This window comes from Zootoca vivipara, chromosome 11 (genome assembly GCF_965207765.1).
Source record: "Zootoca vivipara chromosome 11, rZooViv2.hap1.1, whole genome shotgun sequence".
NCBI classification, from domain to species: Eukaryota; Metazoa; Chordata; class Lepidosauria; order Squamata; family Lacertidae; genus Zootoca; species Zootoca vivipara.
The window spans coordinates 21,725,581-21,747,852 of record NC_142594.1 but is presented as its reverse complement, the minus strand read 5'-3'; the positions used below and the strand labels follow the sequence as shown (position 1 = coordinate 21,747,852).

At 41.8% G+C, this 22,272-nt stretch overlaps 1 protein-coding gene and 1 long non-coding RNA gene across 9 annotated transcripts in view; one reads left to right on the top strand and one right to left on the bottom strand.

Annotated features, from left to right (window-relative positions):
• The window catches only part of CREB5 (cAMP responsive element binding protein 5), a 267,267-nt gene that overhangs the window by 146,894 nt on the left and 98,101 nt on the right, over positions 1 to 22,272 (top strand). Inside the window, exon 1 of one of the 8 annotated variants that reach the window (XM_035130006.3) lies at positions 7,662 to 7,773. The exons of the other annotated variants lie outside the window; for them this stretch is intronic. Coding sequence (XP_034985897.1) covers positions 7,727 to 7,773 — 47 coding nt within the window. The 5' untranslated portion in view covers positions 7,662 to 7,726. Of the gene's footprint in view, positions 1 to 7,661; positions 7,774 to 22,272 lie in introns of those variants that run through there. 8 annotated transcript variants of the gene reach the window in all.
• LOC148684222 (uncharacterized) lies at positions 5,455 to 8,161 on the bottom strand. Its single transcript, XR_015946423.1, has 3 exons — positions 8,002 to 8,161; positions 7,400 to 7,529; positions 5,455 to 6,754 (listed from the first exon to the last, which is right to left on the bottom strand). It is a non-coding gene; the product is annotated as an uncharacterized LOC148684222 (long non-coding RNA).

Genomic DNA, 22,272 nt, shown 5'->3' with positions numbered 1-22,272 from the left:
TTAACACTTCGCCCCATCCCATTTTCCCGATCAAATTTACACCCCGAAGCTCTTGCATCCTGAAGCACTTATATTGTGCCAGCTTTTTCCATTGGGTGGTAAAGCTGGGAGAGGGTTTTAGATCTGGAAAATGGCATACTGGTACAGGTGAATTCCTCCAGTCCACCAAACTCCTGCTGTAATCAAAATTAGAGCCCTGTAGTTGTTTTAAAATAGGAACACCATCACATATACAGTATAAAAAAATAAAATTTAATAATAATAAATAAAATTTAAATAAATAAAAATTATTAAATAAATAAAATTTAATAATAATAATAATATCTCCTTATTGCCTACAGTTTGGCGCTCTCTTTAATCAGTTTTTGTGCCTTCAAATGCTGCCTTGAGGTATTTTCTCCCCACTCAGAGCTATCTTATTCCAGAATAATTTTGGCATCTTGCTTCACCGCGAGGCATGCTCTGTCTCTATCAATGTAGCCTTGTGGATAACATTTCTCTATGGTTCTGTCCACTATAAAAACATAGGACACCCAAGTTGAACTGAACACTGAATAACTCCACATGGTTTTTGCAGTGGTCTGTGACCGAGAGGGTTCACTGGAAGCAATTTGCAAAGAAGTCCTTAGGAAACCACCTGGATGGTTATTTAAAATTTAAAAAAAGGAAGAGATGTCACATTTTTTAAAAAAATTAAAAATAATAATGCAAGGTTTAAGCCTTTGTACATGTGATAGTCATTAAAGCTTATTTACCCCTGAAATTTGCTGGCCCTCTTGATTCCACTGGGACTAGAAGGATCTTGGGTTGAAAAGGAAAAATAATGTCTGTGAAAATGAGTCTTCCCTCAACGGAGAACAATTATTTCAGAATTATTCTCGCCCATACAAATGGCAATATAGGCATATATATATTTCCAGCTTATGCAATCTATAGACTTGCAACACATCACATAGATTAGTTCAGATGGAGCAGCTCGATTTAAGATGACTTGATACCATTCTAATCAGTGTAACTAGCATCAGCTGAAATTCAAGCACTCCAGAAATGACTGCACCAATTGTAACCAGTGAGAAAGTTGTTATGCATGCAAAACACAGAAAAGAGGGGATAGGCAAAGAGAAGTTGTTAACTTACCAAAAGTTATTAGAGCAGGCATCCCCAAACTGCGGCCCTCCAGATGTTTTGGCCTACAACTCCCATGATCCCTAGCTAACAGGACCAGTGGTTGGGGAAGATGGGAATTGTAGTCCAAAACATCTGGAGGGCCGAAGTTTGGGGATGCCTATATTAGAGTGGAATCAAGGAGACTGCAAAGTGAAAACAAGGGAATAACTAACAAGGAAAATCCAATGGTTTTCTCACTTACAATTTACTTGGTATAGAACCAAAAAAGGCTGACTTTGAAATATAATTGTGTGTGGGTGGTTCATACATGTTACTGCGAAATTATTTGAAATTATTTGAAATTTGAAATGCAAGAAGAACAAGTTAAAGACCAATGGGAGCAAATGTGGACCAAAGGTTAAAATACACACTGTGTTAGGATTTGAAAGAAAACTTGTATAAAATGACGTGTCAATGGTATTTAACTCCTGAGAAGCTATTTAGAATGTATAAAAATATTCCAAATAAGTGTTGGGAATGTGGTGAAGGTGGAAGGACATTTTACCATGATTGGTGGGCATGTAAAAAAAAAAGCCAAAAAAATATCGGACATGAATACATGCACTGATCAGGAGATTTTTGAAGGTTAATTTTCAACTGAAACCAGAACTCTTCCTGTTAGGGTTTATGGACATACAATTAGAAAAAGACTATGGAACTTTGTTTCAGTATAGGATTATGGCAGCGAGACTTTTATATGTGCAAAGATGGAAAGGCTCATCATTGCCAACTATGGAGGAATGGACTTAGCTGAGATGGCGTAATTGACATGTTTAATCAGAGAAAAACCATTGTTAACATTTACTAAAGATTTGAAACCTCTCGTAGACTTTTTGCGTGAAAAAGAAAATGAATTAATGGCATTGGGGTTTGAAGATTGAAGATAATTTACTGGTTGTTATGTTGGTGTGGATGAGTTGAATAACGTTTGTATATAGCAGACAGATGAAGAATCAGAGGTTCTTTATTTTCTTAACTTCCTTACTTCCTTCCTTCTTTTTCTTTATCTCCTCTTTCTTTCTCTTCCCTTCATCCCTTCTCTATTTCTCCATCCTTTTCTCTTTCTTTCTCCTCTCCTCTCCTCTCCTTTTCTCCCCTCCCCTCTCCTCCCCTTTCTTTTATCCTTTTTCTTTTTGGTCTGTGTTTTTATTTAGATTAACATTTTAGTTTTGATTTAAAAGATAACAATCTTTGTATCCCTTTCTCCAAACTCTAATAAAATTTATTTATTTTTTAAACAGAGAAAGTTGTCTGGTATGAAGACATCATGTTCAGGCTCAAATGTCTTGATCCTGAGCATCTTTACTTCAATGTAAGTCCCACTTACTCCAGTAGAACCTACCGTACTTCACGTTGAATTTAGGGCTTGTACGTAGGCGCTGTTTGCTTGTATGTAGGTGTGCACAAATGTATTTTTTAATTAAACAACAATCTGTTTCAAGTTATGGATACACATTCTAGACTTTTAAACATTTTAAATACTTTTTTCCCCTGTGTTTGCTTCAGCTGACGGTGCTCTTGCCAAAGAATTGCTGGGTGGTGTGATTTTCAAAGCGTACACATTGCTCCTTTGTGCAGAGATACGAGCTTTGCAGCCAGAGTAGTGGAATTGTTAACCGTGCTTACATCAGACAGCTGTGATATCTGCCCCACCACCCTTTCCCCAAGGATGAGATACGCTGCAGGGAGGGGGGCTATAAACATTCCTCAGCTAGTCTGCAAAATTGGGGCCATGGGCACTGTTCTGAAGTTGGATCCCTTTGGAATTAAAATATCATTTGCTTCCCATCCCATCAGCCTCTATTCTTCAGTACGCCTGGTTGTTAGAAATACTGTATGTGAGGAATGCAGGGAAAGGGAGAAAGGGAAGGAGAATAGAAAGGAATAAAGTTAATACACACATGAAAAGGGGCAGCTTTGGTATCTGAGTGAGATTTCCTCTGGACTACAGGAAACCGTACATCATTTACAGGTCACAGGAAGGAAAATGGGATAACGGTGTTTCCTGTAAGGATTTGGGGGGGGGGGTGTCAACAGACCTTGAAAATACCTGAGTTGGAAGTGACTTTAATACCCTCAAACCAGTCATCTTGTTTCTAACTCTATTTAAGCATTTAGCTTCATTCAAAAACACACTTCGATTGTCTGAGAAATAGTTTATCGTGAATTGTTCCTCCGCTCACCTGTGTAACGACCACAGAACAGGTAACTGAGGTGCCGAAATGCAACACGTCTTTTTTCCAAGTACGTTTAGAAAAGCGTGATGTGTAGTAGACAAACCTTTTATTAATTTTATGAAACCTATTAATTATGATGCAGTGTTGAATTCACTGACCACCACATTCTGTTGAACACCCCTTTCCTTTTGAAAGGTTCTGTACTATAAGACAATATTTATAGTTAGTATACAGGTCCAGTATTGTAGCCCATTGCAGAGAGAGGCACTTTGGGGAACAGAATCGCGTGCAGGGACCCCAACTTCACTGTATAGGGGTGCTTTCTTCCTGCACCACTGGGGATGCTGGGCTGGGGTTGTTGAAAAGAAATATAAGCAACCACGCAAAGGAGATTTCTGGAACCGACAAAGAATGAACATGAATGTAAACCTATTTCCAGGTTGATATAAGAATATTGTGCATCCGTTACTTGTCAGCTTCCTTGTGTCAGTGAAAACATTTGACAGGAAGGGTTGAGCAGCAAATAGACCTCTTTCCTGCTTGTCTCAAAATTGCAGTACACAATCTCCTGTATATGCTACCATAGCTATAGCAGATAAGGCTGGGCTACAGTCAAACCTTCTAGAGATGGACAGGCGCCACACTTGCCTCAGATTCACTTGAAAAATCACCTGACATGTTCCAGAAAAAGAAACATCTTTTTTATCTTATTTTTTACGATTTGGGATTATTTTTCTGAGCCCTTGGGGTTGCCACATGTTCTCTTTTCCCAGGACACACCCTCTTTTTCACGAGCACAGTCGTCATAGTGATCCCTAGTTAAAAGCAGACGTTGGCAAATGTGCCCTCTTTTTTGCTCTTCAAATTATGGCAACCTTAGAACGAGCATATGTTCAGTCTCTTACTTGTGCCCCATTGAATGTACTCGGTAGAGGAAAATTAAGAGGCCGCAGGAGCAAAATGAAGGCTCTCCCCAGTGGAGGACCTGCATGTAAATAATGGAAATGAATGAAGGTACCATGCAATGGAAGAGACGCAGGTGGCGCTGTGGGTTAAACCACAGAGCCTACGGCTTGTCGATCAGAAGGTTGGGGGTTCGAATCCCTGTGACGGGGTGAGCTCCCATTGCTCGGTCCCAGCTCCTGCCAACCTAGCAGTTTGAAAGCACGTCAAAGTGCAAGTAGATAAATAGGTACCGCTCCGGCGGGAAGGTAAACGGCGTTTCCGTGTGCTGCTCTGGTTCGCCAGAAGCAGCTTTGTCATGCTGGCCACATGACCTGGAAGCTGTACACCGGCTCCCTCGGCCTTTAAAGCGAGATGAGCGCTGCAACCCCAGAGTCGTCTGCAGCTGGACCTAACGGTCAGGGGTCCCTTTACCTTTACCATACAATGTGCAGCCTGTCGTTTTATACACTTACAGATGCTGAGGTGCATTCTGAGCTGCGATAACATGTGACCAGACCGTTACAGTTTTTAGATGTGTGTTTAACTAAAAGAGCAAACAGGTTCTTGGCTTTTAAATCCATATAAGAGAGGCTATTGCAGAGTAAATGGGTGCAGTAACTCGTACATCAGCCATCAGCAACGTCTGACCGGAGACGGGGGTTGGGTACTGGTAGTGATCATTGGTATGTATAGAAGGGTGTTAGAAGCATGCCCCTATTTTCATCTGTAAAAACTTGGAGACTACGTGAGTTATGGCTTTTGCTTTTTTAATGGTTTTGCTTGCCTTTAATTTATGAACCTGCCATCCTACATTAGGAATGGTATTAGAAACATTTATTCAGTTGTTGGGGTTTTTTTATTTATAAAAAAAACTTTTAAAACCAGATATTCCAAATCATATCTATAAGTACCATGTCGCCTTTGAAATTTGGCTCCCCAGACTTAAACACATTGAAATCCATAAGAAAAAAATTAGAATTGAACAACCAGAACCCCTTTTTTTTACAAGAGACTTGCAATTGTTATACTTTTATTATTTTGTTTATAAAATGCATACCCCATCCTTTAAAAATATTATTTTTCAGGGCAACTGGGAAATAAAAACAGAGGTGCTTCTGCATGTTGTTCAGTTGAAAGTAGGTTGGAAATAAAAGAAAGCTTTAGAGTGATTAAACTTCTTTTTATTATGTTACAGAAGATGAGAAATCAATAACTGGTCATTCAGACATAAATGAGTTATGCAGGCCAATGACACAATGAACCAAACTTTATAACTACATATGATACTGTCAAGCCACCGACTTCAGTGGCGCCAGGAATAATTATGGCTGATCACCTCTAATTCCAAGCTGTTTCACTTGGTAACGCTGTCACTTTCACTGGCCACATAGTATTGGTATCAAGTGAGTTTCCCTGATCCACAGAAAGGAATATGCCCTTCTTTATTTCTCTCCTTACCCAACTCGCAGCCATAGATATTAGTCCCCAGAGATAGCAACAATTCATAGCTGTAACCAAACTGTCTGAAAGTAACAGAGATGTTTTCTTAAATTTAAGTGATGGCCATGCCCATCGAGCTGGGGAAAAGTGATTTATCTTACGGGGGATATTTATTCTTCACCTCTGTAGAAGCATCATTTATGACAGCAGCTCCTGCTGCTGCAGTATGCACAACGGAAGCATCTCAGAAATGGGCTGCTGTTAAAATAATGGCAGCCACACAAGGTGCTTTTACACTACAGCACTTTAGCAATCCTCATAAGGTATTCTCCTGCAATGTGCTACAAGCGATGGTGTGCTGCAGTTATTTTCCCATCCACATCTCAAAGGCACATCATTCCCTTTAACCTCCCATAACTCCTGAATGCCCACAACTACTATTATGAAATGTTAAAATCAAATGGTACATAGATAGCTGGCATTCTCTAGCCAAGCCCTCCAGCCTTTTATTAAACATTAGATGGCTAGAGTGTGGCACTGATAACGCCAAGGTTGTGGGTTCGATCCCTGCATGGGACAGCTGCATATCCCTGCATTGCAGGGGGTCAGACTAGATAATCCTCAGGGTCCCTTCCAACTTTATTATTCTATGATTATTAGACCTTGCACAGTTACATCTGCTGCAGAAACTAAGGTTAATGGTGGCCGGGATTCAAATTCCCAGGAGGTAACAAATCTCTTGATTCTTCCACCACCTGACACTGTTGTTACCAGGCATAGCAACTGTTTTAACAACAACCACAATAAAAACCCTTTTACTTTCTTTTTGCGCTAGCGCGGTATCTGCTTCCCTCAAGAGGTTCACTGCCAATGTGGTGTGCGTCGAGGACACGTGATGGCTTTTGGAAAAGTGAAATAAAACGGTGGTCACGGGAGATGAAGTGTTTTCTTAAAAAACTAAGAGGCAGGAAATGGAGACAGGTGTCATGTCGGCAAGCCTCTCCTCGCATGATGGTAGTGCGATCCTGATGGAAGCAGAGAAAACGGCTATTTAAAAAAACAGAGGTTGAGGGGGGGAAGCAAGCGGGGGAATTAATAACAATAGAATGCCATTCATGAAAATGTTTTTAAAGAATTGTCTGGCTCCTCGGAGCAGAGCTTCTCCTGGGCTGTTACTACCAAGGCAGCGGGCCACCCATTCATTCCCTATGAACTGGGCCCTGGGCTGGCCTTCAGGAACAAGGGCGACTTTTCAATTTAAGACTTCTTGACAGATATGCCTGCGTTCATTTCCCTATAAGCCTAAGCATATTTCGAATAGTTTCTCTCTCCTGTTCCTGCTTGTTTCACCTCGTCTTTCCATAGCTGCTTTCCTCCCATTTGCAAGTCCTCCCTTTCTTCTTCTTCTTATTCCTTGGGGTCTTAAAATGTGCGGGAATGCGCCTCTCTCTCTCTCTCTCTCTCTCTCTCTCTCTGTGTGTGTGTGTGTGTGTGTGTAGCATCTTCTGAGGGGGGGAAGAAAGAAAACACACACACACACACACACACACACACACACACACACAAACCCATTAAATTTCCGACAGCCCCGTTCCCGGGATCTGACTGTGATCTCGCCCAGGCAGCTGCTCGGGCCCTGGTGAGGCGGTACTGTTTCTCCCAGTGTTTACCCGTTTCCAATGGCAATTGCACCACCAAGTCTCTGTGCGTCTGGAACTTCGCCTGGGGCTGTTTTGGTTACATTGAAGTTTTTCAGCTTCAGCTCTGCCAGATTTAAATGGTGACTTCACTAGCACCGAGCTAAAAAGGAGAAAGGGAGGAGGAGGAGGAGGGAGGCAGGCAGGCGTAGGGGAGAGAGAGAGAGAGAGAGGGAGAGAGAGAGAGAGGGCCAGAGCATTACATCACCATTTGGACTGGAATCAAATGGGAAGGATATGACTCACTCGGGCTAGTTAAGCTTTGGCTCAGGTTCTCGATACACTCATTCCAGGGCTCTCATGTTCTGCACCTCAGCAGGGAATTCAGACCCAGTGATGTCCATGAGGTTTGTTTTTAATTTTCCTTTTCTGATCGCGCTCTGCTCTCGCACGACTTACTACTACCATTCCTCCTCCTCTTACTACCACCAGCCAGACGACCACCTATCTCTCTCTTTTTTTGCCTCTTGATTCATTTCCTCTGGGAGCATATCTCTCTCTCTCTTGCCCTCTCCTCCGCCCCCCGCCCCCTTGTCTTTCTCTGCACTTCGGTGCAGCGTTTGCTGTCTGCTTACAAACATCCTCCTCCTCCATAAAGATTGTGGAGCAGATCCCCCGATCTGCACCGGCCCAACTTAGCGAGGGAGCCCAGCAAACTTTTCGAGCGAGCGAAGTTTCTTCCGAGGCTGCTGCTTCCTCCCCTCCTTCCTTCCCTGGCGTTGCTCTTTCGTTCCTAATCGGAGGAGACAGGGAGAGAGTTAAACTGCAGGGACCAATCATTGGGATGGTGATGTAATGTTGGAGCTGCAGGGTAGTTAAGTAATGTGAGATGTAGGGGGTCAGGGTTGCAAAGCATTTACCTGCTCTCGAGGGGGTTTAAGTTTATTATCAGTTGCAGTGACTGCAACTGGCTTCAGACAGCAACCCCTAATTATTCACAGACTGCCCTTTTTTATCTTTTATTATTCAATGTAAAACTATAGTATAGTGTTTTCCTTTTCCTTTCTTTTTTTAAAAAAATCCCAACCTGATATTATCACAGCTGCGAATTATTTTCTGCTAGAATACACACACACACAGTTTTGAAACTGGGTTTCGAGGAAGGGCTGGGTTGGGGACTGCTTTTGAAATGGGACTGGTCAATTTGAGATCAGTTAACTGCTGTCTAATAGAGCGCATAAAAGGTTTCGCTGGTAAAGATATGCTCTCTAGGATATAAATCATTTAGGGATGTGATTTGTGCGTCGTGTCCCAAAGGTGCCACTCAGGGCTTCAAGCTAATGCTTTGCCAACACAGTTCTGCAAGCCATGCAACCACTTATTTATGTCGGTGGGGGAACTTACAACCAAAGCGATTTCAGGATTGTGGCTCCTGGGCGTTCACGCTCTTGCTCTCTGTTGCAAAGAGTCCCTGAGATTTATACCCTCCCTCCCCCAAACATACCTGTTAAGAAGAAAGCAAAATACTTGCCACATGTAGCTAATTCCTGGGAGGGTGTTTGGAATTTTAAACTATAAAGCATTGCTAAATCAAAGCCTATATAGTAAATATTCCAAATAAATGAATCGCAAATATTGGGAGTCTTTATATAGATGTGTGGCCCATTTCGTATTTTATTTCCATAATATAATCTGTGCTGTGCCAGGATTTGAAACATCAGGTTTATTCCCTTCCCCACCCCCTTTGGCTTTCTAAAAAAAAAATACAGTGGAAGAGGATTAAATGGAAAAGGTAAAGGTGTTCTGTATTATGACCTAGTAGCAGTCACCTCAGTGGCAACCAGACTTGCCATGTGGCTTCCTGGTGTCAGGTGCTCTGAATCAGCATATTTAACATTCAGGAAACCCATTTATGTGGAAGTGCCTTACACTTTATGTTGAAGTTATTTACAGTAAAAATAAGAATGTGATAACAAACAAGCATTCCTCTCTCTCCTCCCCTCTCATGTGGCCATTTCTTCCTTTGCCGTTTCAGACCTAATTTTGGAGTGTGCCAAATCCCATTTCACAACATAGTTTAAAGTGGGTTTGCAAAATGCCGTCATGGCTAGCTAAAGGTTAGTGCTAACACTGGCAGAGAGGTAACAGTAATCAGAGGTGTCAACATTTGAGGGTGACTGGGCGGCTGATGTTGCACGTGTATCATCGGGACTTTTGGGGGAGCTGGGAGAGGAGCTGAAAACGGTGGCAGGTTCGGCTTCAATGGCCGGCTGCTTCTCCTCCTCCTCCTGCCGTGGCTGGGGGCTGCTTCCTTCCTCCTTCCCCTCCATGGCAGGAAGAAGAGAAGAAGGAGCCAGCCACTGAAGCTGCACCGTGCTCAGCTCTGCACTTGGCCTCCTCCACCCCCTTTGAACGGGGGGGGGGGGCTGTCCCCAAAAATATGGGGGAGGTCCAAATGGAGTTGGTGCACCTGACAGTGACCTTTGTTTGTTAGCCTACAAACAGAAAGTTATGGAGGAATGGCCACACAGGAGGAAGGATGAAAGCCCCTAGAATGTTTCTGGTTGATGAACCATGGTTGCATAGGACAACCATGGTTGTATAGTAAGTACCTGTATCAGACTTCGCTGGTGGGGCTGAACTAGGCTCATCTCCTGTAGAGTGGAAAGATTCTCCATAAACAACAGTTGTAACTGATTCATCCACATGACAATGTTTAATTTGCCACAAATACAGAGCAGCACCCAAGATGTGTTGTGCCAAAGGATCTTGTGCAAGAAACAAGTTTATAAAAGATATTCCTTTATATCCATGTAAATACGTCCCACTGCACACTACCCATCAGAAGTGGGAAACGTCTGGGACTCTTAACTTAAAAAAGTGTTGCACAGAACAAACCTTTGGGCTTGTTCACATGTTATCTTGGGGTTTTTTCTTTGCTCATGGGAGTTGGTTGCTACCATTTGGTGGGTGGGGGTTTCAGGCATGGCCATTTCTGCAATCTCTGCATCTCCAGAGTACCGTACCTTACAGACTTTGAACGTTGTGGTGGCTGAGACCCATAAGTGCCTGGCTTGCCAGCTGCACTGCCGATTGCCCTTGTGAATGAGGAAAGTAGCTAAAAATGGCACAAAGTATGGTTTTCCATTCACAATCCATAGAGGACACCTGCCTTTTCAACAGCTTCCAAGTAGAGATCTATGAGCATCCAATTTTCATGAAGGCTTCATCATGCCCTCAAAGCAGTAGCAGCGCTTACTAAGCTGAAAAAGTTACATCGACTCTATAGTATTTCTTGGATTAAAGTGTTTTGACTCTATAGGGTTTATTTATTAAATTATCCTCAATCTATGGGATTTGTTTATTAGACTTTTGACCAGAGACTCTACTTTTCAAAATAGGAATGTATAAAGTACAGAAACTATAAAAAAATACACTTGTGATGGAAAATATGATTTTATAAATCCATCTAACTATGAATCTGCTCAACAATTCCTGACCAATTATCAGGGAATCCCAGAGATGCACCATGTTGTTATTTTTTTACCCTCCTGTTGCTTCATGTACTGTAATGTTACTTTTTCGATTTCCTACAAGACATTTACTTACTGCATTTTATTGTCTTGGAAGGAAGCTGGGCAGGAGAAACCATTCTTTATCTAGGCAAGAATTCTAAAGATTTGGTGGGTGGAGAGAACTATCCTGGTTGCCCACTTTCTACACTCTAAACAACTAGACAGCAAAAAAGGAAAGGAAAGGACAACACCAAAGATTTTATTTTCTTGCCTTTTTTCATGGCTATTCCAAAGTTTCCGTGAAGTTATTTTATTCAGTCCAACGGATTAAGGGGAAATTTATTGTTTTTCCTGACTATGGGTGCTTCCTCTCCAGCCACCACAAAATTTAAATGTCAGCCAGCCCACGGTGTCTGTAACATGCAACTTGTGTTTCCTCTTTTCTGACTCGTTATTTAAGATGTGTAATTGAACATAAGATTCATGATAGGTCAGACTGAAGGTCAATCTGGTCCAGCCTTCTCCCCACCCACCCCTCTCCACTGGTTGGCCAGATTCTCCTAGAAAGCCTTCAAGGAGGGCATGAAGACAGCAATCCTCTCTTTGCTCTTATTACTCCCAAAAAACAGTATTAATTGCCTTTGAACATTGATGTTCTATTTAGCCAACATATAGCCTCCCTACATTTGCCTAATTCCCATTTAGAGTCACATAATCCTGTGGCCACCACGAACACATTGTGAACATAAGCATTCTCCTTGTTAGATCAGACCCAAAGGTTTATCTGGTGTTGTTTTCAAACACGGACCACTCAGCTAGCAAGAGAGGAAACTGCTTTGGTCCATATCTAGCTCAGTATTTCCAAAATGGCTGGTAGCATCTCTCCAGGTTTCCAGCCGGGGACATTCACCATTTTTTTTCTTGAGATGCTGAGAAATGGATCTTCTGTATGGAAATCAGACGCTCTACCCCTGAGCTAGAGTGCTTATGGGAAGCCTGAAAGGGCGACATGAAAGCAATAGCACTATCACTTGGATCAATTGGCAGTGAATTCATAAATGGACCACGCAGCATGTGATGGAGTGCATTGATTTTTGTCCTGACCTTATTGCCAATACATTTCATTTGGTGAACCCAAGTTCTAGTATTATAGGAAAGCAACAGAAAAGTTATTTCTATGCTTTCTCCGCAACATGTACACACAATCGGGATCTTTCCCCTGACACCAGCGTAACATAATAGGATGAAATACAGTTTTTCTCCTTTTACAATGGATCCAGTACATTTTCTCAAAATTCGTTGCAACAGTATATCACAAACACGCTCTGTTTTTCAGTGATAAGTTTGTTTAATTGTCTGCCATCCCTTAACATCTACAGGAGTACAGTTCTGGCCTCTGCATCTCAATAAGTGTATTTTTAGAGGTGGAAAAGGTGCAGATCAGACAACCAAATTGACCAGGGACCTGGAACATCTCTCCCATAAAGAAAAGTTACAATGTTTGGGGCTTTTTGTTTTTGTTTAAAGGCAATTAAGTTTGGATATAATAAACATATACATGATGTAGACAAAGTTGACAGAGAAGTTTTTGTTCTTCTCTCATAATATTAGACCCAGGAGTCATGCAAGTGAGGCAGCCTGGCAGGAGACTGAAGATAGACGAAAGGAAGTCCTTTCTCAAACAGCACAAAGTTAAACTATTAAATTTGCTATGGCTCCCAACTTAGATTATTGATCGCTTGTTAATATTTACATCTACAGTAACCAGTTAGAATACATCTATGAATTACATATTAATTCCTGCTGAGAGTGTTGTAGCACCTTTAGAAATGAAGGACATGCCCCGATACTAGTTTTCTGAGCAATGAGAGCTACAAATGCAGAATTGAAGCAGGAAGTACCTGAATATACAAACAGGAATGGTTTTAGCTTCCTTATGTGGAAGCACTCTCTTATCTCTGTTGTCAAAGATTTCGTTGAAAAGGCACACATGAGTCTAGAATTTCCATTCATTTAATGCGGGTAGGGATTTTAAGCGTTCTATCTTGGGTGTGCTGTCTTTGTTTTAGGGTTGCCATATGTCCTCTTTTTCCAGGACATGTCCTCTTTTTCATGGGCACAGTCTTCATAGTGACCCATAGTTAAAAGTAGAAGTCTGCAAACGTGTCCTCTTTTTTGCTCTTCGCAATATGGCAACCCTAAGAAAACTTTTCAGGTCTGCGTATTGATTATGATTGACCAAGATTTTCCAAAGGATCAAAATTGAGCTATGCAAAATAGCCATATTTGCAGACCTTAGCATGTTCATGAAAGATGTTCTTGTCGGCAAAATCCATGGTGAACATAAATAAATAATCAGTTCTGGCTTCAAGGGTTGTTGGGGGCTGGGAGCTTGGGCAATTTGCCACCATAGACCTCTTCTTCTCTCCAAGGCACACTCAGAAGGGAAAGTGGAAGGCAGGTGGAAGATGCTGTTGTGTCTCCCCACCCTTGCCATTGCTTTCTTGCAGTGTTATTTTTTCTAGAAAAAGAAGAGGTCCCGGAACTCAACATGAACGCCTCCCTTGTTTCTGTTAAAATGGCAATGGCACCCACCTGAGAGTTCTGCCTGGGGGAAAAAAGCCTTGCTTTCATGTCTGGAGGTAACAGGTGAACAGAGATAGAGACAGAAAACAGAAAGAGGAGCAGGAATAGTAGTCTGTGTGCAGAATGGTGCTGGGCTCTCTTTAAGGGTACAGGCCTCAACAGACACCCAGTGAAGCCTACAGCTGACATCCAAGTACTCAAAGGGCAAATACATTAAAAAAAAGATATTTTGGGTGAGAAAAATAAATGCCTTAATGATTGCGTTTTGGAAGAAAACCAGTGGGCCTTTTCTGCCAGGAAATATAGGTAGCTGTAAAATATGTGCAGCTAGAATATCTGGGACGGCTAAGTCAGTAGAGCATGGGAGTCTTAATCTCAGCATCATAGGTTCAAGCCCCATGTTGAGCAGAAGATTCCTGCATTGCAGGGGTTGGACTAGATGACCCCCAGGACCCTTCCAACTCTAAAATTTTATGGTTCTACAATTCTAAGTTTTCTATGCAGGTTAGTAAAAAACTATGGGATCTGCAACTGTATTTGCTTTTATCAAACAGTAGGAATTCTTGTTGTGAAAATGCTCAGAACTTGTGTTTTCCTGACAGTGATATGGTGACGCTCCTTGGTGGCTCCTCCTCTGCATCTTGAGGCATGTAATTAAAAAAATAAAATAAAATAGTGGATTAGCTAGAGCATGTGTTTACGTGATTGTGGCTAATGTCAGAATTTTAATTGACTTTCCTATTTTTCTCGATCTGGGGGCCATATCATGTTCCAAGGACTTCGTTAAACAAAAGGTTTGAAATACGTTTCAAATTAGAAAAGAAAAAGGAAAAAGAAATGCTTAAGTTAATAAAGATGTGGGATTCATTTACAAAGGAAATACTGGCCACGGGCCAAGAGCAAGCCAAATATTTTGCCAACAGTTTCCCAGTTTACCATCTTTGCATATCGCTGCTTTCACCAACTCTCGTAACACTGACATCTCTCTTTAAAGGCTGAAATTGGTGAATAACTGATTTAGGTTTACCTACTTGAAATATATTTTTAAAAAATGATAGAAAACCCTATTTTATTTCATTATACCCCTGGACTGAGCAGCTAAATTGTTGTTGTCGTTTAGTCGTGTCCGACTCTTCGTGACCCCAGGGCCGTCTCAAGCCGGTTGGGCGCCCTGGCACTGTGGCGCGGAGATCGCTCCGACACCCCCGCCCTGGTGGGTAGGCGCTGCGCACAGCATGGCTTCCGCATGGCTTTGCCGCGCAGCGCCCTCCTGCCAGCCCAGCGCCCTGGCGCCCCGCACCACCAATACTACCCCTAGAGCCGGGCCTGCGTGACCCCATGGACCATAGCACGCCAGGCACTCCTGTCTTCCACTGCCTCCTGCAGTTTGGTCAGACTCATGTTCGTAGCTTTGAGAACACTGTCCAACCATCTCATCCTCTATCGTCCCCTTCTCCTTGTGCCCTCCATCTTTCTCAACATCAGGGTCTTTTCCAGGGAGTCTTCTCTTCTCATGAGGTGGCCAAAGTATTGGAGCCTCAGCTTCAGGATCTGTCCTTCCTGTGAGCACTCAGGGCTGATTTCCTTCAGAATGGATAGGTTTGATCTTCTTGCAGTCCATGGGACTCTCAAAAGTCTCCTCTAGCACCATAATTCAAAAGCATCCATTCTTTGGCGATCAGCCTTCTTTATGGTCCAGCTCTCACTTCCATACATCGCTACTGGGAAAACCATAGCTTTAACTATACGGACCTTTGTCGGCAAGGTGACGTCTCTGCTTAGCAGCTAAATGCAAGCACCTAATTAATTTTATTCTATTCCTAAGTAAAGGGGGCATTATTTTTCCAGGCAAGGTATAGCTCAGCTTAGGGCTAAACCACCTGTTGCATGCAAAATATGTATTAGCCTGAAAGTCCATTTTTTTAAAGGAAAAGCCACTTTTAGAGGGAGCAATTGGGAGCAGATAGGTGGTGAATGGGGAGACTTCCAGACTTTCCTACCTGCTGTTTTCCCTCTTCAGATTACCTTCCTCCACAAGTGACTTTCCCCTCTTTGAGTTTCAAATGTGTCCTTGGAATTGTGATACAAGCAGCAGACACTATTCCTCCTTTTCCAGTCACCTTCCAACAGAAGCAACTTTTCTTACCCAAGAAGAAAACACTGGTCTTCAGTTTTCCTTAGGTGTGTAATGTAAGTGTGCCCCTCTTATTCTTATTTGATCTGTCAGCAGTTTTCGATACAATTGACTATGCCATGGTATCCTCCTGAATTGTCCCTGAAAGTTGGAGGCATTGTTCTTCAGCAGTTTTGTTCCCACCTGCCCATTCCAGAGGGTAGCACTGGGTGACTGTATGTTCCCCCACCTCCTGCCAACTATGCAGGGCACTCCTTTGTTCCCAATGCTATTTAGCATCTATAGGAAGCCATAGGGAGCAGTCGTCAGAAGATTTGGAGCATAGAGTTTGCAGTATGCTAATGACACAGGTCTACTTCTCTGTATCATCGGAAGCAGGAGTTCATGTGCAAGTCTTGAGCTGATGTCTGGATACTTTGGTGGTCTGAATGCGGGCCACTATGGAGCAAAATGGAGGCCCCGTGGAAGGAAGGTCTGGGAAATTAGACATTTGCCTGTTCTGGACAGAGCCGCACTCCTCCCGAAGGAGCAGATTCACAGTCTTGTTTATACTCACTGATTCATCTTTGTTACAGTCAAACCTTGGTTGTCAAACGTAATCCAAAATGTTCGACAACCGAGGCACAGCTTTCGATTGGTTGCAGGAGCTTCCTGCACTCAAACGGAAGCCACGCCGGACGTTCGGCTTCTGAAAAATGTTCAAAAACTGGAGCATTTACTTCCGGTTTTTCGGCATTTGGGAGCCGAAACGTTCCAAAACGGAAGCGTTCTGGATCCGAGATTTGACTGTACTAGAGGATCAAGTTATTCTGTGGCCAGGAGTTTTGTTTTAAGTGTATTACTTTTGGTGTATATTTAAAAAAATTTTTTTTTGCTTTTTTCATACACAGTTTGATCCTTAGTGAACCAGTTTTCAAAATGGCCACTTTCAGCTACATTCCATACTATCAAGAGGTGTATTATGATGTGGGACCTTTTTCAGCCTGAGAGTTACTTTTCCTCAGGGCCAACTTCCAAGGTCCTCACACCAGTGGTGGATTGGACCAGAGGCAAAAATTGGGTAGAGTAACAGGTGTGCCTTTTAACTTTGTACAGTAAAAGCCAGAGAGGTTACTACAAGCAGCCAGACCTGCCACCCCACACCCCCTATCTCTATTTAGGCAAGCAATATGCATGACTACAGTTCAATGATACATTCCAACCAGGCAAAAGCACTCACGAAGAGAGCAGGACAGAGGCATTGAGAGGTGTGGCATGAGGATAGCAATTGTGGACTGAGAAGGGGGTGTGGCTTCACAAAGGTTCTAAGGGCCAGAGGCCTTGAGGCATTTGGCCCCCATGCTTGAGGTTGCCCACTGCTGCCATAAAGAGTAAAGGTAAAGGTAAAGGGACCCCTGACCATTAGGTCCAGTCGTGACCCACTCTGGGGTTGCGCGCTCATCTCGCATTATTGGCCGAGGGAGCTGGCGTATAGCTTCCAAGTCATGTGGCCAGCATGACAAAGCTGCTTCTGGCGAACCAGAGCAGCACATGGAAACGCCGTTTACCTTCCCGCTGTAGCAGTTCCTATTTATCTACTTGCATTTTGACGTGCTTTCGAACTGCTAGGTTGGCAGGAAAGAGTAGGAGAGCATAAATCTGTGAATGATCTATCTATATTCCTTGTGTAGATGTTTGAGGGCGTGCGTGCGTGCGTGCGTGCGTGTATCTTATGAACCATGCTGAGAGCCTGCAATGCAAGGATGGTGTATAAAGCCAATAAATAAAGAAGTAATAAAATTTAATTCAAGTTTTTATTTTCTTTAATTCCCTGTCCCAGACATTATTTATTACTTGGTAAGTCTTGTGAAGAAGAAGGAACAAACATTTTAATAACGCATCTGTGACGAGTAAGGAGAGGAATATAAAACCAGTCCCAATACCTAAGGGTTCTTGTTTAAGAGACTGAGAATTTAGAAGCCTGAGTTATGAGACATTTCAGGGGGGAAATCAAAAGTATTGATATCCAAATTTCAACATGCTCTCTTTTTCACATGGTATGGTATCTTTTTCACATGGTACAGGGGATGGGGTCAGTGGCTAATAAACTGTTCTTACACTTGAATAGTATATATTATAATGGATTGGATATGCTGGTCTAGTGAGGATGCATCGGCCAACGTTACCTTTTATTTTTACTTCTTTTGTTCACAAGCAACTTCTGGTCAGCTTGTTTGTTTGTTTGTTTGGTTGGTTGTTTGTTTGAATGAATGTCTATAAGATTTCTTATTTGCCTTTCCCCCTGACGCATAGAACTTTAGAATGTAGAATTATAAAACCAAATAAAAGCAATACAATTGCAATATAAGTACTGTAAAACTGTTCCAAGTGCAATAAAACGGTTTGAATGCCTCATGTTGTTTCAGTGTAACAGTAGTTTGATTTGGATAGCAGGAGAAATGGTCCACAGGGAAACAGATAAGTGTGTGTGTGTTGCAGTTTGTTTGTCTTTTCTCTAAAAAAAGAGAAATAGCTGAGAGAAGCCTTTCTATCCTTTCCTGGCTGTGGGCTTTGAACTCTTTATAGAAGTGTAGAAGTGTTCCATTTTGTATTCTTTCTCCTAATAATGTGTCAAATCTTCACCTCACAACCGGCAATGATTCATGGAAGTCAACAATATTAACTAGGCTTACCTCAACTTGAAACAACTGTAGTTCATTAATTAAAGTTGGACAGATCTTCTGTTTTCCTTACATGAAATTATTCAGTAAATAATTGAGAAATTAAAAAGGCACTGCTTTTGCCAGTAATTTGGGTCAGCAATTAAGATCTATCAGTATCAATTATAATCTCTTACTTCTGCTTAGCCTCTTGTTGTCAGTATGAGTTGCTTTCCCCCATTTTTTGCCAACTTTTCAGACAAGGTTTCATTTAGTCACAGTAGCTGATGGATGACTGAACAGAGGGTTTGCATTGAATTCTGAAAAATCTGGGGGTGACATCCAAAGGTGATCATCACCACTGGAATGGACTTCTCCTCACGCAGCAGGACTTCCTCCCCCTCCCCCCTAACCGCTGCAGTTCCCCATGCACACCCAAAAAGGTGTTATGGGGGCCAGGATTCCTCAGAGCAAATTTGGGGAAGGGGCTGCAATGGAGAGGAAAAATACCAGAAGCTGGTATTTATGACTTTTAATACAAACCTATCTCCTTATCACGATGACTAGAAAATTAGTGTCCTGGACTTTTCTACATAATGCCAGGCTTATAATGAACAAGATCAGGTCAATTTGAAATTGAAACACTTCATTTTTTAACTGCTTGAAGAATACAGAAGGACTGTGAATGTTGTCGCTTTCAGACGGAAATTGATATAGGTATGAAGAAATTGGTTTCTGTGGAGTTTTCCACAGAAAAGGATAAAACTCCACAGAAAACACCGTGTCCGTACCTATGCCCATTAATAGCATTCTTTCTGAGTAAAACAAGGCAAGTGAGAGGCAAATGGGGAAAGGAACGTTGCAAGTTCTGATGGGAGAAAACAAATTGAAAATAGTCTCAGCCAGAACCCTGTTATAGTTAGTACTCTGCATCCAGAAACTTGCATTTGCTAGGGAAAAAACTGTATTATTAGCTTGTATTATTAGCCTTTGACTTCGAAAGCAAGCATGGAGAACCTCACTAAGAAGACACTTCCATTAACTGTAGAGCTATAAGGCTGGACTCTAATGTACATGTTCCAAAGTAAGGGAAACGAAAATTGGAGCCATTTCTACCCTCTGCACGCTATGTATACTAATTTAGTGTAGTATTACTGCCTTGTTCATCTAACTAGTTTCATTTGTGGGTCTGCGAGTCTGGTGCCTTTGCCTTTCCTGTACACCTGTTCTTTTTCAGAGTTGCTGCTATCTCTATTCCTATTTCAAGATTCCCTTAAGACATATGTGGCAGGAAATACCACTTTGGACCAAGTTGCCACTTGCTCCAAAAAAAGTTAGAGGGAAATAATCCTGGAGAAATGATGAGAAATGATGGTGGGACAAGCAGGAAAGATGAGGCAGATGTTTGGCAGAAAAGCTGGAAATTGGGCAGTCTTGATGTGGTTCATATGCCGCTGGATTCTTAATCTTTTGGTTAACCCACCCTTGAAAAGGATTATACCTGGTCCACTCTGGGACAGTGCAGATTCACCCCTAGATACTAAGGGTGGATCTCATTTTATGTGTTGAGCGATGAAGCCTATTTTTCAGTGGGAAACAAGTAAGACTCACTGAGAACAGATCCCTGATTTGTGCATCCTTTATGTGCATGGTGCTGATGGTTCAGAAGAAGAGTTTACTTCATATTTTATATGCATTAGCACTTTCTCATGAATAGCTGAGATACATGTTTATTTGTAGTCATAACTCTACCACAAATTAAAATCAGACTCTTATGAAGAGAAGCTCAAGGAGATGTCAGAAATGATATAAAATGACACTTAACTCCAAACCCCAGACACCACATTTATCCAAAGAAAGGGATAAGACTGCAGTAGAAATAAGACCAGGAGCTGAGTTATTTTCGCTGATTAAATTTTCAGCCACAAGCTAAAGAAAAAACAGCTGCTAGATACTTCTGTCTAGTGTAAAGTATTTTCCCACATTTTTCTTTTATGCTCCTAGTTATAATTGCACACATCCAAGCACAGTGGTATAAATTTATTCTTGGTATATATGGGGAATGTGGGGTACTTGCAGGGGACACACTTCCAAGCTTTGTGCCCTTAAATTTGCTTGCTAAATAATCCAAAAGAAAAATAATAATCAAAAGCATAGTAATCACTCCAAACCGGGCTTCATAAGTTCCTCTTCTTCTGCAAGGCATTTGGAGGTTCCTTAGTTTATCCTATAAATTAAAATATCCAAACACCAATGGCACATGGCTCAACAGCATTTTATTTTTAATTTTTTCAAATAATCTTTATTCATTTTATAAGAATGAAAAAATACAAAAAAGAAAAAAAAGAAAAGCAAAAAGGCAAAAACCAAAAAAAGGAAAAAGAAAGAAATAACAATAACAACAATATTTCTTGTTACTTAACATTGTTATATAGACTTCCTCGATTCCCCCCTCACTGGGTCCATTTTTAATCCATCCTTACCAACTTTCATATTATGTCTTAAGCCATTTTCCAACACTTATACATTTTCATCTTCCTCTATTTCATAAACAATTTCCTTTTCATTATCCCTCGATTATTCCTAACCTATAAATCATCAATTATTCTTAACCTATAATTAATTTCTCAACATCTATCTTCGATTTCACCCCTTAGCCTAGAACTAATTCCCAAAAATATCCATAATTTCTTCTATCCTAATAACATTTAAACACTTACATCTAATTCTGCCCCGCTTCCCCTGGACTCGGAGTCTCCCAGGCGGTTCAGCAAGTTCCATAAAGCAATCCAGTTTCAGTCCATCTTAGCCAATCAGAAAATAATATCCATTATTACTTCTCACCCCACTCCCACTCAACAGCATTTTAGAGGAGAAGTAGGAGCTGAAGATTCAAGTCCAGAAAAAGCTGGGCAAGTCTGTACCTGTCTTTCCAAAGTCCCTCTAAATTCAGGGCATGGTGTGGTGCACTGGCAGTCCTTCCCTGATCCTCCAGTAGCTAAGTCGCTGCTGCTTACTGGGACAGGTGAGGTGGTGAGATTGGTGCAGTGCAAATGCACCGGCAGAGCCAGTCTGGCACTCCTGCTTGTGTGTTTGCACTGTACTGACCTCTAGGATACATTGCCCCTCCCCCTTTCATTCCAGAACTGACTCAGCCGCTCACTCAGGAGGTTAGCACTGCCACCCCACCCCACTGTCCACCACAGCTGGGAATGTGCCTTGTCTGAAATCTTAGAGAGTCACTGTTGGTAAGTGTGGACAATACTGACCCAGGTAGACCACTGGTCTGAAAAGGCAGCTTCCAACACTCCTTTAGGCAGCTATTAATAAGGCAAGATGGAAAGTGGAAGAGCTGGGATTTGTAGTCCACATTAGCAGGGAAACCACTAACATATGTAACAAGACAGGCCAGCTTTGCTGGCTCCCAAAATGGAGTTCTGCCATTTAAAAATGGAAACCAACAATGTAAAGCTAACCAGGTGTTAGCAACGATGGCCAACATAGACCAGGTTCATCAATGTGCAATCTGATAGCTCTGTACGTTGAGCAATGATATAAAAACCATGGCATGTAGTAGTGGACTATACAGTCGTACCTCAGTTTACGACCCGCTCGGGTTGCGACCTTTTTGGGTTACGAACCGCGATCCGGAACGGATCGTGTTCATAACCCGAGGTACTACTGTATGTCATTTGGCCTTCTGTTGGTTCCAGGGAACCAGCCAGAGGGCTTTTTTTTTATAGTGGCAGGCTCCCTGTGGAGATAAAGAACTACACAACCTTTAGAAGATATCTAAAGGCAGCCCTGTATTGGGAAGTTTTTAATGTTGGATGTTACATTGTTTTTATAAGTGCTGGAAGCCACCCAGACAGATGGACAGGGTGTAAATAATAAAATTATTATTATTATTATTATTATTATTATTATTAGACTATTTTATATAAATTCCAAAAGACTTCATTTTTTTCTTTTCTTTTTTTTCTTTTGCTTTTGCTGTATTTTCTTGAAAAACTTTACACACCAAGAGCACAA